At 60.1% G+C, this 13,505-nt stretch overlaps 1 protein-coding gene across 2 annotated transcripts in view; it reads right to left on the bottom strand.

The window, feature by feature from the left end:
* Positions 1–21: 21 nt before the first annotated feature.
* Positions 22–13,505, bottom strand: part of CORO7 (coronin 7) — a 57,982-nt gene continuing 44,498 nt past the window's right edge. Inside the window, exons 10-28 of one of the 2 annotated variants that reach the window (XM_060119837.1) lie at positions 8,644–8,698; positions 8,072–8,129; positions 7,850–7,995; positions 7,670–7,762; positions 7,384–7,515; positions 6,464–6,590; positions 5,910–6,085; positions 5,336–5,444; positions 5,145–5,231; positions 4,922–5,064; positions 4,744–4,848; positions 4,581–4,666; positions 3,659–3,800; positions 3,472–3,561; positions 2,428–2,544; positions 2,025–2,160; positions 1,537–1,628; positions 946–1,012; positions 22–803 (exon numbers count right to left, since the gene is read on the bottom strand). In XM_060119837.1, the coding sequence (XP_059975820.1) occupies positions 631–803; positions 946–1,012; positions 1,537–1,628; positions 2,025–2,160; positions 2,428–2,544; positions 3,472–3,561; positions 3,659–3,800; positions 4,581–4,666; positions 4,744–4,848; positions 4,922–5,064; positions 5,145–5,231; positions 5,336–5,444; positions 5,910–6,085; positions 6,464–6,590; positions 7,384–7,515; positions 7,670–7,762; positions 7,850–7,995; positions 8,072–8,129; positions 8,644–8,698 (2,134 nt within the window). In that variant the 3' untranslated portion in view covers positions 22–630. Of the gene's footprint in view, positions 804–925; positions 1,013–1,536; positions 1,629–2,024; positions 2,161–2,427; positions 2,545–3,471; positions 3,562–3,658; positions 3,801–4,580; positions 4,667–4,743; positions 4,849–4,921; positions 5,065–5,144; positions 5,232–5,335; positions 5,445–5,909; positions 6,086–6,463; positions 6,591–7,383; positions 7,516–7,669; positions 7,763–7,849; positions 7,996–8,071; positions 8,130–8,643; positions 8,699–13,505 lie in introns of both variants that reach the window. The other variant, XM_060119838.1, reaches the window with a different exon arrangement.

Here is a 13,505-nt window from a genome sequence, read left to right as displayed (position 1 = left end):
GCCAGATACTAGCGTGTTGGATGAATCAATGAATTCCCAGCAGGAGCAGAGTCAGGCCTGGGACAAGTGGGAGCCCAAGGCCAACCTGACCTCACCCATACTCCTGTCCCCTTCCCCTTCTAGCCAGCCAGAGACTACAGCGGCACAAGAGGTGGCCAGCTTAGAAAAGTTTAATTGCTAAAAACATCCAGGGTACGTGTAGGCTAGTCCCTGCGGGGCTCACACCCCCTTCATTGGGCTATCAGCTCAGTGATGCCCATTCCTCCTGGCTTCAAGTTTGGGGAGCAAGGCTACTGGTCCCAGGCCCCTGAGGCTGGTGCTGCTCCAAACGGCCTGGTGGGGGGCCAGCCCCCTAGGCCCTTGACCAGAACTGGAGCAGCAGGCAAGATAGGATGGCATGTGATAATTGAAGGTGCTGGGCGAAGCCAGCCCAAGCTGGGACCAGCCCAGGTCAGAGTAGAGGGGACAGGGAGCCCAGCGGCTGCCCAGGGACATGCCACTGAGCCCTCACGCCCACCCCACCCCCATGCCCCTGGCTCCACATGCTAGCAGGCAGCTGAGGAGAAGCAGCTGGTCCCAGAAAATGCAGAGATGCGAACAATCCATGGGGGTTGCAGCAGGACCCAGAGGCTACGGAAATGCCCAAGATCCAAAGGAAGCCAGGCCTTCTGGGGTGAGGTGTGCCCCGGCCAAGAGGTGGCTTCCAGTTTGAGGGTGAGACGTGAGGTGTGCAGGGGCACCAGCTGGTTCAAGGAGGCGGCAGTGGCAGGTGAGGCTAGAGGTGGCTGGTGGGCAGGCTAGTCCTGGGGAGATAAACCAAGAAGTGGGAGGGAGTTGAGAGGGCCTGGGGGAGGGGGGTGGCGCATGCGGCAGGCGTGAGTCGGGGAGAGATGGGACAGGCAGCAGGGCCCACTCGTCCACTCACCCACTCGTCCTCATCCACACCTTCGAAGGAGTCCTGTGGGAGCGGGTCCACCCGGTTCCCCAGCTTTGCCACCATGGCACTCAGCAGCTGGGAGAGGGGACGGGAGAAGAGGTGGGAAGGGAACAGGGCTTCTGACCCCAAGAATGTCAGATCCCAAGGCTGGAACCCCAAGGTTCAAGGTTGTGGGAGAATCATTTTCATTAGAGCCCTGACAAAGTTGATGGTTTTCATTGAAAAAGATACCTTGACAGAGATGGGGGAGCCAGAGACAGACAGACTGTAACACGGAACGTAAGAGTCACAGGGCAGCTGTCTCCACATATAGCCTCAGACGCTCAAATATGCACCAGGGTCCCCAGCACACTTGGGTCTGGTTGGGTTGGGCCAGGCTAGAGTGGGGCCTCTTTCCACCCTTCCCTGGCTTCCTGAGCCCTGTGCCCTGGGGGCGGCAGCAGTCAGCTTCAGGGCTTTGGAAGGTCTTCCCTGTCCAACTGACAAGTGGGTGACACTCGCTCCTCGCCCAACCTGGGTTGGACTAGAGAACTGAAGGGCAGTCACCAGGAGCAGCCAGGACCCTGTGACCCCAGCGGCCAGCCCTCTTCCATGCCTACCTCTTCCTTCTTCTGCTGATCCGACTTCTCTTCCAGGTAGAGTGCTGAGGATGGGGCCCGCCGGGCAAGGCCTTCACGGGGGGCCTGGCTCACTGGGGTGGGACAGCAACAAGCATCAGGCAGCAGAGAGCCCCTTTGGTGGGGCCTCCTGGCCTAACTGCTTGGTACCAGCCCCTAGGGGATTCCATGGCAGAGAGTCCAGAGGTGGCGCTTCGTTTCACAAGGCCTGCCCTCGGCACCAGGCTGTGTGCACGTGCGCATGTGTGTTGGGGGTGGAGGGCTTGTGATGGAAACACAGACACTGGGCCCTGCCCTCCAGGGGCTCAGAGACCAAGTCCGAAGAGCAACCACCCCATCCCTGGGAGCACTAGAGGTTTCTGATTGCCAGCAGGGATGGCGGTTCGGACTTGAGCCTTCTGCCCCTTTCTCCAACCCCCACCCACTCTCCTGCTTCCTACCTGCCCCCCCAGCCCAGTCCCTCATCCTACCTGGGGTCATGTCAGGGGGCTGCAGGCTAAGAAGCCGGGGCTGCCCGTTAGCGCCTCCCAGCCAGGCCTCAGCGCTGAGCACTGGCTCCCAGCTCACAGCCGTGTCTGGGAACACGTCATCCTGGAAGAATTCTTTCTGCAGGGAGGGAGGAAGGGGCTGCCCTGAGGTACTGACCAGAGGCCTAGGGCACACAGGCATCCATTGGGAGGGGGGCATGGCAAGACCCAGGACCCCAATCTGAGGTTTCTGCAAGTTTCAGAACATCAGCAGAGTAAGGGGAACAGGTGCCCCAAAGAGCAGTGAGTGGGGCAGTTTGGTGACAAGACCAGTCAGGCCCCAAAGCCTCTGACAGGGGCCAGGCAGGGGGTGCTGGGCATTGGCATGCTGGGCCCCCAACCTCACCCTGACTCGGGGCAGCCGGAAGGTGACAGGCTCCAGGGAGGTCTGGCGAAGTCGCAGGCATCGGGCAAACTCCACCTCCCGCACGTCACACTCGGTCTTGGGCAGGAGAATGAAGCCCTGGGGCGGCAGGGGAGTTGAGCTGGTGCTGGAGTCCAGAGCTCACACTGAGCACCTGGGCCCCCTCACTTAGGACCATCAGGACCAAGGCCTATCCCTGGAGAGTGGTGTGATATTTAACAACTAGCTCTCTGGAGGGAAAATGCCCGGGTTTGTAGCATTTGCCTATTTCCATGGTGTGAAAACTCCCACCATATCAATTTCACACTACTAACATGACCTGGTGAATGCAGATTTGGGAAGGGATGTGCAGTAGCAGCCCATGATACAGTATTTCTGCCGGACAGGGCCCACAGATGTAAATAACCTCAACAGTACAAATAATAGTGAAGTCAAGTAAAATAATTAGGAAGTGATAAATTAAGTATCTATTGCCTTGGTCTTTACTGTAACTTATTTGTGGGTTCATAAAACTTAAACTTACATATTTTAATTTTTAACAATGGTTGAGTTTAAAAACCAGTTCCCGGGCTTCCCTGGTGGCGCAGTGGTTGAGAATCTGCCTGCCAATGCAGGGGACACAGGCTCGAGCCCTGGTCTGGGAAGATCCCACATGCCACGGAGCAACTAGGCCCGTGTGCCACAACTACTGAGCCTGCGCGTCTGGAGCTTGTGCTCCGCAACAAGAGAGGCCGCGACAGTGAGAGCCCCGCGCTCCACGATGAAGAGTGGCCTCCGCTTGCCGCAACTAGAGAAAGCCCACGCACAGAAACGAAGACCCAACACAGCCAAAAATAAATAAGTTTAAAAAAAAAAACAAAAAAAACAAACCAGTTCCCGAGGCTGCTGGGCACACCCCGCCCGGCCCGGTGACTCAAGGGCCCCACAGGCCCCTGCAGTCCTGCACATGGCCACGAGAGGGCGGGTAGCCCATGGTCCCACCTACGGAAGGAGGACCAGGGAGTGTGTGCGTGTGCGAGGGCTCACCTTGTGGGGGTCAGGTGATGTGAAGCTGTTGCACTCCAGGAAGAAGGGGGCCTCGGGGAGCAGCTCATACAGGAACACACGGGTGTCGCCCTGGGGGGATGGCAACAGTGAGGTGGCCAGCATTAGCTGCCTTTCCCCCCACCTCCTCTCACCTGCCCAAAGCCCCCGCCTGTGCACCCCAGCCCACCTTGCCCGTGAGCAACACCAGGCGGGTATCTGGGTCATAGCTGGGCAGCAGGGTCGAGGGAGCCACATCCAGCCCCAGCACTGCCAAGGGGCCACTGGCCAGGGCCTCAGCCGAGTACAGGAGTAGCTGGCGCTCACTTCGGCTGCAGGGGGGCAGAATCAGGTCCTCAGAGCTGGAGGGGCCTGGGGCATGGCAAGGACTCCAGCAAGGCCCCCGATCTTGTGGGGCTGGAGGTCTGAGGGCCTCGGGGTGGGAGGAGAGGCCTCTGCCCATCCTCCTTCCTAATCCAGCCTCAGAACCACTGGCCTGGCCTAATACAATAGCTTTCTAACCTGCCGCCCCGCCTCCTCCCGGACCTCTGCCCCCTCTGCCCCTCCTCAGCACACTCCTGTCCCATGGCCACTGTGGCTACTAAGTCTGGACTTTTCTCCCCACATTCTGTTCCAGGCCCTTTGCTCCAGCCAGGCTGGTCACCTTCTGGGCCACTCCACCCAGAGATGAATGCCCTCTCCTCCGGGTCTGTGTTTACCAGCCCCTTTGTGACCCAGTTCAGATGATACTTCTCTTAGGAGGCCCTCCCTGATCCTTCCTCCAGAGCACCAAATGCCCATCCCTTGGACCTCTCCAGGAGGCTTGGTTCTGTGTTTTGTGTGCTTTGTCTGATCCCCACAAGATATGGGCTCTGCAGCAGGGATGGCTTTCAGCCCTCTGGGCCCCTAGTTGATTCATTCCTCCCCATCTCCTTCCCTCCCATCAATCCACCCATGCACCCATCCATCTATCCATCCATCCATCCATCTGTCCAATAAATGAGAGTTGGGGACAGCTTCTGCATGCCTGACAGGTGTATGTGTATCTGGGGGAGGGGGCACAGGTGGCTGCTGAAGTCTGGGGATGGGAACAGTGGTCCCAGAGTTCTCACCTGTCAAAGCCAGACACCAGGAGACAGTGACCATCACACACCCAGACAATGCGGGCTCCACGGGCCCCCTCAGGCCCTGGGCCTTCCTGTTGGGATATAGTACATGAGGCCCAGCTGGGACCCCCGCCAGGTCTGAGGGCCGCCCCCAGCCCCTCCTGCTCACCTGCAGGGGCTCAGGGCTACCCCGGGGCTCGTAGATCCGCAAGTGCCCATCCTTGCAGACAGTGGCCAGCTGCCGCCCATCAGGACTCCAGGCCAGGCCAAAGATCTGGGGGCAGGTGGGGATGTGAGAAGCAGCCTCTTGCCCTGTGGCTGGGCGCCTGCCCCCAAAGCTGTCCTACCTGATCCCGGTGGCCCTGCAGCCTCAGCCGCTCTGCTCCAGCCTTAAGGTCCCAGATCCGAATGGTAAGGTCGTAGGAAGAGGAGGCCAGCGTGTCAGCTGCCAGCGGGTGGAAGCGCAGAGAATAGATCTTCTCCGTGTGGCCTGGAGGCGAGGCATGGGGTGACGCTGAGCCCCTCAGGAGCCACCGCCCACCCCCCTGCCCCCACCCAGGCCCCCCTGACCTGTGAGCACGGCCTCGGGCATGGTGAGCACCTCCTCAAGGCCTTCTGGGGGCACCCGCCACAGCCGGATCCTGGCATCCTCCCCAGCTGTGGAGAGCACAGGCTCATCACTGCTGACCCAAGGCCCCCCTTCTCTGTTCCCATTGAGGACCCTGGGATCCTCCCTCAAGCCCAGTGCCCAGCCTCCTTACCCACAGCGAGGTGGTGGGGATCAAAGGGGTCCCAGGCCAGATCGGTCACAGCTGCCCCATTCTGCAGCGTGGGCAGTGCTGTGTCGGGCAGACGGCCGGGCTTCCGCAGCTGTGGGAGGTGCCCCCATCCCGAGGCCCATCAGTAATATGCAGGAGAGTCCGGTCCCCAGGGCTGCAGGGCAAGCAGCATGCCTGGGCCCACACCCTCTGCAGCTGATGATGCACCACCAGGTGGCCCAAGCTCTCTACCTCAGCCACCTTGCACTCTGAGCCCCAAGTGCCAACCATGAGGCCCCCAGAAAGTGAGGGAGGCAGCATGGAGTGGCGGAAAGAGCTCAGGCTTGGGGCTCAGGTGGCCTGGGTTCAATTCCCAGCTCCACCACTTACACAGCGTGTGACCAGGCATCTCTGTGCTTCACTGCTTTCATCTGTAAAATGGGGATAAGAGTAGCACCCCCCACACACCGCATGGGATGCTGGGCACTTGGTTTGTGCTTAGAGAATGTGAGCTGGTGTGGGCACCTCAGCATCCTGCAGGGACATGGGGACAGCGCAGCAGGGTGGGGCCCCTCACCTCGAGCACGGCCACCTGCCCACCACTGCTGAGCAGGGGCATGGCCACACGCTGCCGGTTGGCACAGAAGCCGTCGCTCTCGCCAGGCGTGGTGAGGTTGAGCCCCTTGAGGTTGGTGATGTGGCTGTCTCGGTGCAGGACGGTGCCCTGAGCGTGCCGGAACTTGGAACTGGGGCCTGGCGGGCAGCAGGGACACGGAGCCACGTGAGGTGAGGGTGCCCTGCCTGCCCCACACTGTCCCGCAGGAGGACCCAGGCCAGTCCGGAGTCCGGGCTGCCTGCTCCCCTCAACATAGGACCGTGCAGGCTGTGTGCCCAGGTCTCTGCCAGTCCAGCCAACACAACTCGCCCAGAACGAGACTCGAGGGATCTCAGAACGTTTAGGCCACCCTCTTACAGGTGAGACTCTCTTCATCCCGCAAAGAAGTGACTCCTCCAGGAGGGGAGGCGGGACTGTGGGGGGAGGCAGGACCGGGGTGCAGAGGAGGGTGGCTGGGGTGGGGGTGGACAGGGCTCCCGTGGTAGGGCGTTAGCCCCCCGCGCTGAGGCACTTACCCAGCAGGCTTTGCAGGGACCTCTGGCTGGGACTGGTGCTGATGCCGCTGGTGCTGGAGAGCGAGGGCCCCAGGCTGGAGGGCGTGGAGGGCGAGGTCAGCAAGCTGGGAGGGGAGGAGAAGCCCTCCTGGGGGAGAAGCTCCGGTCAGCCAGCAGCCCCGTCAGGCGGGTGGTCAGCCAAAGAGAGAGGGGATGCCGGGGTCATCACTTTGGGACACTGGGGTAGGCAGGAAGCCCCACCGTGGGATGTGGGGTGGGGACGCAATCACTGATGGGCAGGAGGTAACATGGGGTGAGCTGAGCGTTAGCACATGGGACAGCAGGTAGCAGCTGTTGCTCCTGGGAAGGTGGGCCCAGAATGGTCAAGATCTTTCAAGAGGGGCTTCCCTGGTGGCACAGTGGTTAAGAATCCGCCTGCCAATGCAGGGGACACGGGTTCGAGCCCCTGGTCTGGGAAGATCCCACATGCCGCGGAGCAACTAAGCCCGTGCGCCACAACTACTGAGCCTGCGCTCTAGAGCCCGCGAGCCACAACTACTGAAGCCCAGGTGCCTAGAGCCTGTGCTCCGCAACAAGAGAAGCCACTGCAATGAGAAGCCCTTGTACCACAACGAAGAGTAGCCCCCGCTTGCTGCAACTAGAGAAAGCCTGCGCACAGCAACGGAAGACTCAACGTAGCCAAAAAATAAAAAAATAATAAAATTTAAAAAAAAAGATCTTTCAAGAGAAGCTAGAAATCCAGATTTTATATGAAAGTCTCACTTTCTAAGTGTTTGCTCAATTTTGAGAACACAGAGGTTCTTCATTTATGCTTCTTGCATTTCTGAGACCATCGGGCAGGCCACACACTCCTGCCCTGACCTGGGGCCCCTGTTGCAGCATTGCAACGGGGAAGCCACGTGGGCTATGCTGATACTCACGCTGGGGTCCGCATCACCCACAGGTGTCTCTGCAGGCTGGGCCTCTTCCGGGGTGGGCTCTGCAGGGGGCACCAGATGGGAAGTGAAGCTGGGGTGGGGTCGGCAGGCTGGGTGGAGGCTGACCCTCTGCACCTGTGGGTAGAGGCCGGCAGGTGAGGCAGGAGGGCTTGGGGTGGGGATAGCGAACACCAGGCAGCTGAGTTAGTGCACAGGTGGACCATGTGCCACGGACGCGGCTGCTGCTGGTGGTGCAGGCCAGGAGCAGTCAGCCAGGCCTTGGCCCTACCTGCTGGTTGCTACCAGCCCACCAGGCATGGGGGTCGGAGGCGGGCACACAGCCTGCAGTGTCCGGGAACAGGTCCTCGTGGAACTCCACAGCCTGGTGGCACACAAGCACACGGGCAGTGAGGTCAAGTCCCCCAGGCTCCCCCAGGCCCTCCCAGTCCCTCACGCAGGACCCCCTCACCTTGCGGGGCACGTGGTAGCTGATGGGCACGATGGCTGTGTTGCTCAGCTGCAGGACGCGAAGCACCTCGCAGCCCATGACGGCCAGTGCTCGCCGGGGCACGAGGGCCACCCCCTGCAGCACGCTCTCCAGGAGGCACTGGGTCACTATCAGGGACACCGTGGAGGACAGTCAGAGTGGGTCAGGGAGGGGAGGGGGCACAGGGCAGGGAGCAGGGCTTACCTGGGCTCAGTGCCGGCTGCTCGGGGGCCACCTCATAGCAGTACAGCTGACTCTCGCCCTGAAACGATCCCCACCCGAGCGCTGCTCGCTGACTGTGCTGGTGGCCTGGGCTGCCTGGCTCTAGCTCCAGCCGCCCCGTCCCTCCCCAGGGACGGAGTCACAGAGCCACGGCCAATGTCTACAGGGCGCTGATGTGCTCTGGGCTGAGCCCTTGGTAGACTGCCTCGCCTGTTCATCATCACGGAGCACGGAGTGAGCACCAGGGGTATACGTTCAGTAGGACAAAGTGCCTGCTGTGTGCTGACTCTGCTCTATTCTCAGCCTTGTCTTCACGAAGCTGACGTTCTAGGGAGTGACCCCAACTGCATGGAATGGAGACTTGGAGCCCTGTGTGCCTGGAGCCCCTGACAGGGGTGGAGTCTGGGCAGCACTGTTCTAGCTCCTCCTTTCCGGGGTGAATAGCATCCTGCACTCCCCACTCTCCCAGTTGGCTGGCCAGGTCAAAGGTTGGGGCCAGGTCTGGTGAATGAGGGCACCAGCCAACATGGGTGGGGGCTTGAGCTTCTCCTCACCTTTCCCGCCAGGACCAGGAGCCTGGAGTCTGGATCCAGCAGGGGCATCAGAGACCTGGGGGAGAGACGGCCTGTCGTAGGGATACGGCCAGTCATTGTGGCCAAGGGGCAGGGGAAGGGCTGAGAGCATCGTGACTCTAGATCGGGGCTTAGGCCAAGCACAACAGTGGCCAGGAGTGATGCAGCCCCTCCAGTTGCATCCAGTCTGGTCCCCAGGGACCCTCCACCTCCTCTCCCTGTTCTCCCGACATGCTGAGCACATCCCCACGTCCCAGCCTTTCTTTTCCAGGTCCTCTGTCTGCCCAGCTGCTTCACCCCAGGACTGTGCTGGGCCTGGGCACAGGGGAGCTGTCCCCTCTTTCTGCACCTCAGTCCTGATCTCTTCCCACGCTCAGCAGCTCCAGGAAGCCCCCCGACATACATTCTGTCCCTGGTCTCACCTCCACCAGCCTAAACACCAGGCCCGGGAAGGTGAGAGGGGTGCTGGAGCTGGGGACCCCCTCCATCTCCACCCGGCACAGTCGGCCTGGGTGCTCCAGGACCCAGGCTTAGGGGCCCTCTCCTCAGTCACCCCTGCTCCTGGGCCTTGATGCTGTCCTAGAGACTCAGAACTCCCCTAGGCACCATCTCTGAGCCCCAGTGCCCAAGCCTGAGCCAGGGGCCAGGAGCAGGGGCTCCTTCCTGCCGTGCTTCCCTGGCCTCCCTCTTCTCTGTCCCCCAGGTGGGGCCCTGGGTGGGGGGCAGAGGCTGGAAGCCCCCAGAGCCCCTGCTGCTCTGTGTTGCCTGTCTCGGCCAACAGCCTGTTGCTCTCCAGAGATTTACCACTCCTCTTCCCCTCCCAGGCCCTGCAGGGCCCCTTTGCAGCCCCCAGCCCTGACTGCTGTTTTCCAGGCCCAGAGTCTCCTGGATGTGGGGCACCCAGGAGAACTCAGACTGGTGTCTTCATCTGTTTCTGCTTCCTGCTCCTGGTTTTCTGGTCCTGCTCTCACATCCCTGGGGACCCATGGGCCTGGACCCCCACCTCAACGCAGACACTCATCCTCAAATGGAACCCTGTCCTCCTCACTGTGGTCCCAGCAGTCAGAGGTCGCCCAGCTGTGGCAGCTGCCTCCATCCCTCACCCAGGCAACAAACGGTCCAGCCCACCCCCTCCCCTGCCCGGCCAGCTGCCCACCACCCCTCCCCACCCTGCTGGAAGGGAGCCACAGAGTGGACTGGGAAGCTGGGTGGGTCCCTGGGTGGCTCCATAGCTTCCTGGAGTGCCTTGGGCTGGTCACCTGTGAGTAACACAGCCTCTAATTACCTTGGGCTCAGCAGGGTGAGCTGGGCTCAGAACTGCCCTCTTGACCTGGTCTGATCACTGCCTGCTGTGGGGGGAGAGGGGGGCAGGGGGACAACGTGGTCGTGTGACCTTGGGTGTCCCCCACACTGACGCTGGATCCAGTAGGGCCAGACGTAAGTCCCTTCCGGAGTTCTAACAGGACTTTCACTCACCCACTAGTTCATCCACAATCATTCCCTTGGTGAGCTGGTCTGCGCCCGGCCCTCAGCTGGGCCGGCAGGTGTGACCAAAGGTGGGTGCAGCAGACCCCACCTCTGTCCTCAAAAGCTCAAGGCCTGGGTGAGAGGCAGACATAATTCCACAGACAAACACATGAAGGAAAAGTTCTCTGAGGACACACAGCAGAGAGCAGAAGGGCCTGACTCTGGCTGGCCACAGGTGAGTGGGCATTCTCTATGACCCAAAGGTTAAAGAGAAATCAACCACGTCAAGGGGAGAGAATTCCAGGCAGAAAGGGCAGCATATGCAAAGGCCCTGTGGCAGGCAGGTGCACAGCCTGTTTGCGGAACAGGGAGTAGAACGACATGGCTGGTGGTCTGGGCAGTAAGGGTGAAGGGCTGAGGCTCAGGATGGGGTGGGTAGAGGCCACACAGAGCAGGGCCTAGTACATCAGGAGGAGGGTTCTGCCTCCCTCCATCGGATAAGCAATAAAGAAGCAAATGACAGGATGAGATTTGTGCTGAGCAGAGGTCACCGTGTGGAGACAGGCAGGAGGAAGGAAAACAAGAGTCTAAGAGCAAGTATGCTGGGCGGGGACTCTCATCACCCTGCTGTTGCTTTGACAAGAAATGGGGAATCGGCCTGCAGTTTCCACCCTGGTATCAGTGGCTCACCTATACTCTAAACCAACCTCTTTAAGAGGCTTGACCTGGCACCCCTGTGTCCCTGCCCCATCAGCCCCAGCTGGCTGGCCCAATGACTCAGGTGCTAGGACAGGGGCAGGGGCGGGGGCGGGGGGCAGGAAGTCAAGGAGGGCAGGGCTGGCTTCTCTGACAGGTCAGGCCAGTCTTCTTCGCCTCAGGCAGAGCTACCTGAGAAGCTCCGGCAGGCAGGAGCATCCTGCCCACCACAGCGCAGGCCAGGAAATGGGGTCATGGCACCCAGCCCCAAGAGTTGGCCAACAGCTGGCACGGGCCTGACCCCAGGCCTTGTAAAGAGAGCCAAGCTAGGTCTGGGTCTGGAATGCAGAACCAAGCTCCAGCCTGGCATAGGGCCAGAGGGGGTGAAAGCTGGCATGGGCACCTCTCCTGCTGCCATGGCAATGGGGGAGGGCTGGCATCTGGGCCTGCCACTGGGAAAGGCTTTGACCCAGATCTAGGGGTCTGCTCCAGACTCAAAGCCACAGAAGGTCTAGAGCCCAGACCTGCCACCTACCCCTGAGCCCAAGTCCCAGAAGCTGCAGAACCATGGTGGTATCAAGTGGATCACGTGGGGGAGGGGTTACCCCCTGATACTCCCATCAGCTTTCCCAATATTGCTGCAAATAACACAGGAAGTACCACGGTGAGCCTGCCAGGAAATGCAGTTTCAAGAGCCCTCCTCTGATTCTCCCTGCCAGCCCATCTCTCCCACTCAGACCCACCACCTAAACATCCTGGCACTGGCACTGGTCCAAAGCAGAACAGGTCCCCTGTTCTTGTCACCCAGGCTGGGCAGTGGGGACCCCCTTGAACCAAACCCTGCCCCCCACTCCCTTGCTCCCTTAGAACCAGGTTCTAAGGCAGGTGGTGCCTTGAAGCCAAATGAGGACAGGATGGACGGACATACTGGGGAGGGGGCCTCCTGGAAGCTGTCCTTGAACCTCCAGGTGGATGGGAGCATGGCCTGTGTGAGTCCAGACTTAGGATTGGGGCTGGGGATGGATCCTTTAGGCAGGTGGGATCTCACTATCAGCAAGAAATGGCCACAGAGGCGAGAAGATTCAGGATCTGTCAGGAAGTCCTGTTCCTGGAGGAGAGTCAGGCTGGGGTCTCCTGAGGGCCTTAGGGGACACAGGGCCCAAGGGCAGAGGCATAGGGACAGTCTGAGCTGACTGCAAACTCAAATGGTTCAGGAAACTGAAGGAGTGCAGCAGCCTGGTGTGAGACAACTAGGCTTGGTGGGGACTGGGGCCACCTGTGAGTCTGGGCCTTGGTCACAGGGGGCAGCTGCTGCTCAGCCTTGACCGAGAGTTCCCACTCAAGGCAAGCTGGGAAGTCCCATTTTAATGTGAAACTACTGGATTTTTCAATGTTGGCAATGGCTTCAAAGTTTTAAAAAGTCCCACAGGAGCCAAATGAAACACACCTGAGGGCCTGCACTGGCCTAGGAACGGACGTTTAGAGATGTGCAAAGCACACTCCACATCCACATATAACAACAAAAGCATGGGGTGCAGACCTCTGCTCATCCTGAAAGGGGGCCGTGTTGGGGAGAGGTCCTGCGGAGGCGAAAAGCTGAGAAGGAAAGTCTGGGAGGTAACCGTTGCACCTGGACCCTGCTTAGCCCTGTTAGAGACTGGACACAGAGGCTATCCTGCCTTCTGGAGGTGATCCAGTCCTTCAAACACCATGCAACCCCCCCACCCCTGCAAGTTGGTGTGGCCCAGCCTGCTGGGATAAGCCTTCAGGCCCCCCGAGATTTGAGCTGGCCCAGCCAAGCCCTGACTGTGGGCTGGGCTGGACGGGGTGGCGGGTGTCCTGGAGCCGGCTGAAAGTTAGGAGCTGAGCTGGGTCCCCAAAGGCTCTGAGGCATGACTCTGACCACAAGTGCAGAGGGGGAGGAGGGCAGAGTGTTTTCCTGGAATCCGCCAAGACAGGGGATTTTTCTGGACTAGCCCAGCCCTTGGCACCCGCCCCTTCTGCCCCATTAAGGGCCACTGTCAGCAGCACCCAGGCCCCACCTACTGACAGTGAGGCCCAACCTCACATTTCAGCCCAGCACCCCCCAGCACATTCTGGCCTTGAAGCTGCCAGTAACTGTGGGTAGTCTATCATGTCCCCTTCCTGGGTGTCGCTCCCCTCATCTAAGACATGGGGAAAGTGGTCCAGAGGTGCTCACAGCAAAACGACCCCAGGACTCAGATTTGGCATTAGAGGTTGTACTTATGAGGTTCTCAGAAGGGATCTGTGTGTGTGGCCTACCCAGGAGTTTCTGAAGTTGGGATTAGCTACCAACAACAACATGGAGAGATTTCACATAAAAAATCCAGATTTCCAGTGTCTTCTGAAAAACCTGAAGCTCTGGCAGACTGGGACAGGTCATAGCGGCTGAGTCTCCCCTCCCCAGGTCTCCACAGGCTCTGGGGTCTGTTCCTCGAGTTTTTATCACCCGCCTGGTATGTCACAGGCATCCAGGTTTGGGATGCTTGGTCTCACTCATTATTCGCTTGCTTTTTCACAGGGAAAAAGGGATCTGCCAGGGTCATATTACAAACTAGTGGCAGACCAGACTGGATCGCGGGACTCCTGACTCCCAACAGAACCAAGCAAGGTCTCTCTTGCCCGCCTGGTCGGGAGTTGGCGGGGTGAGGACCAGGCTG

The sequence above is a fragment of the Mesoplodon densirostris genome, chromosome 16, assembly GCF_025265405.1.
Source record: "Mesoplodon densirostris isolate mMesDen1 chromosome 16, mMesDen1 primary haplotype, whole genome shotgun sequence".
NCBI lineage: Eukaryota > Metazoa > Chordata > Mammalia > Artiodactyla > Ziphiidae > Mesoplodon > Mesoplodon densirostris.
The sequence above is the reverse complement of the archived record's forward strand: the minus strand, read 5'-3'. Positions and strand labels throughout refer to the sequence as shown.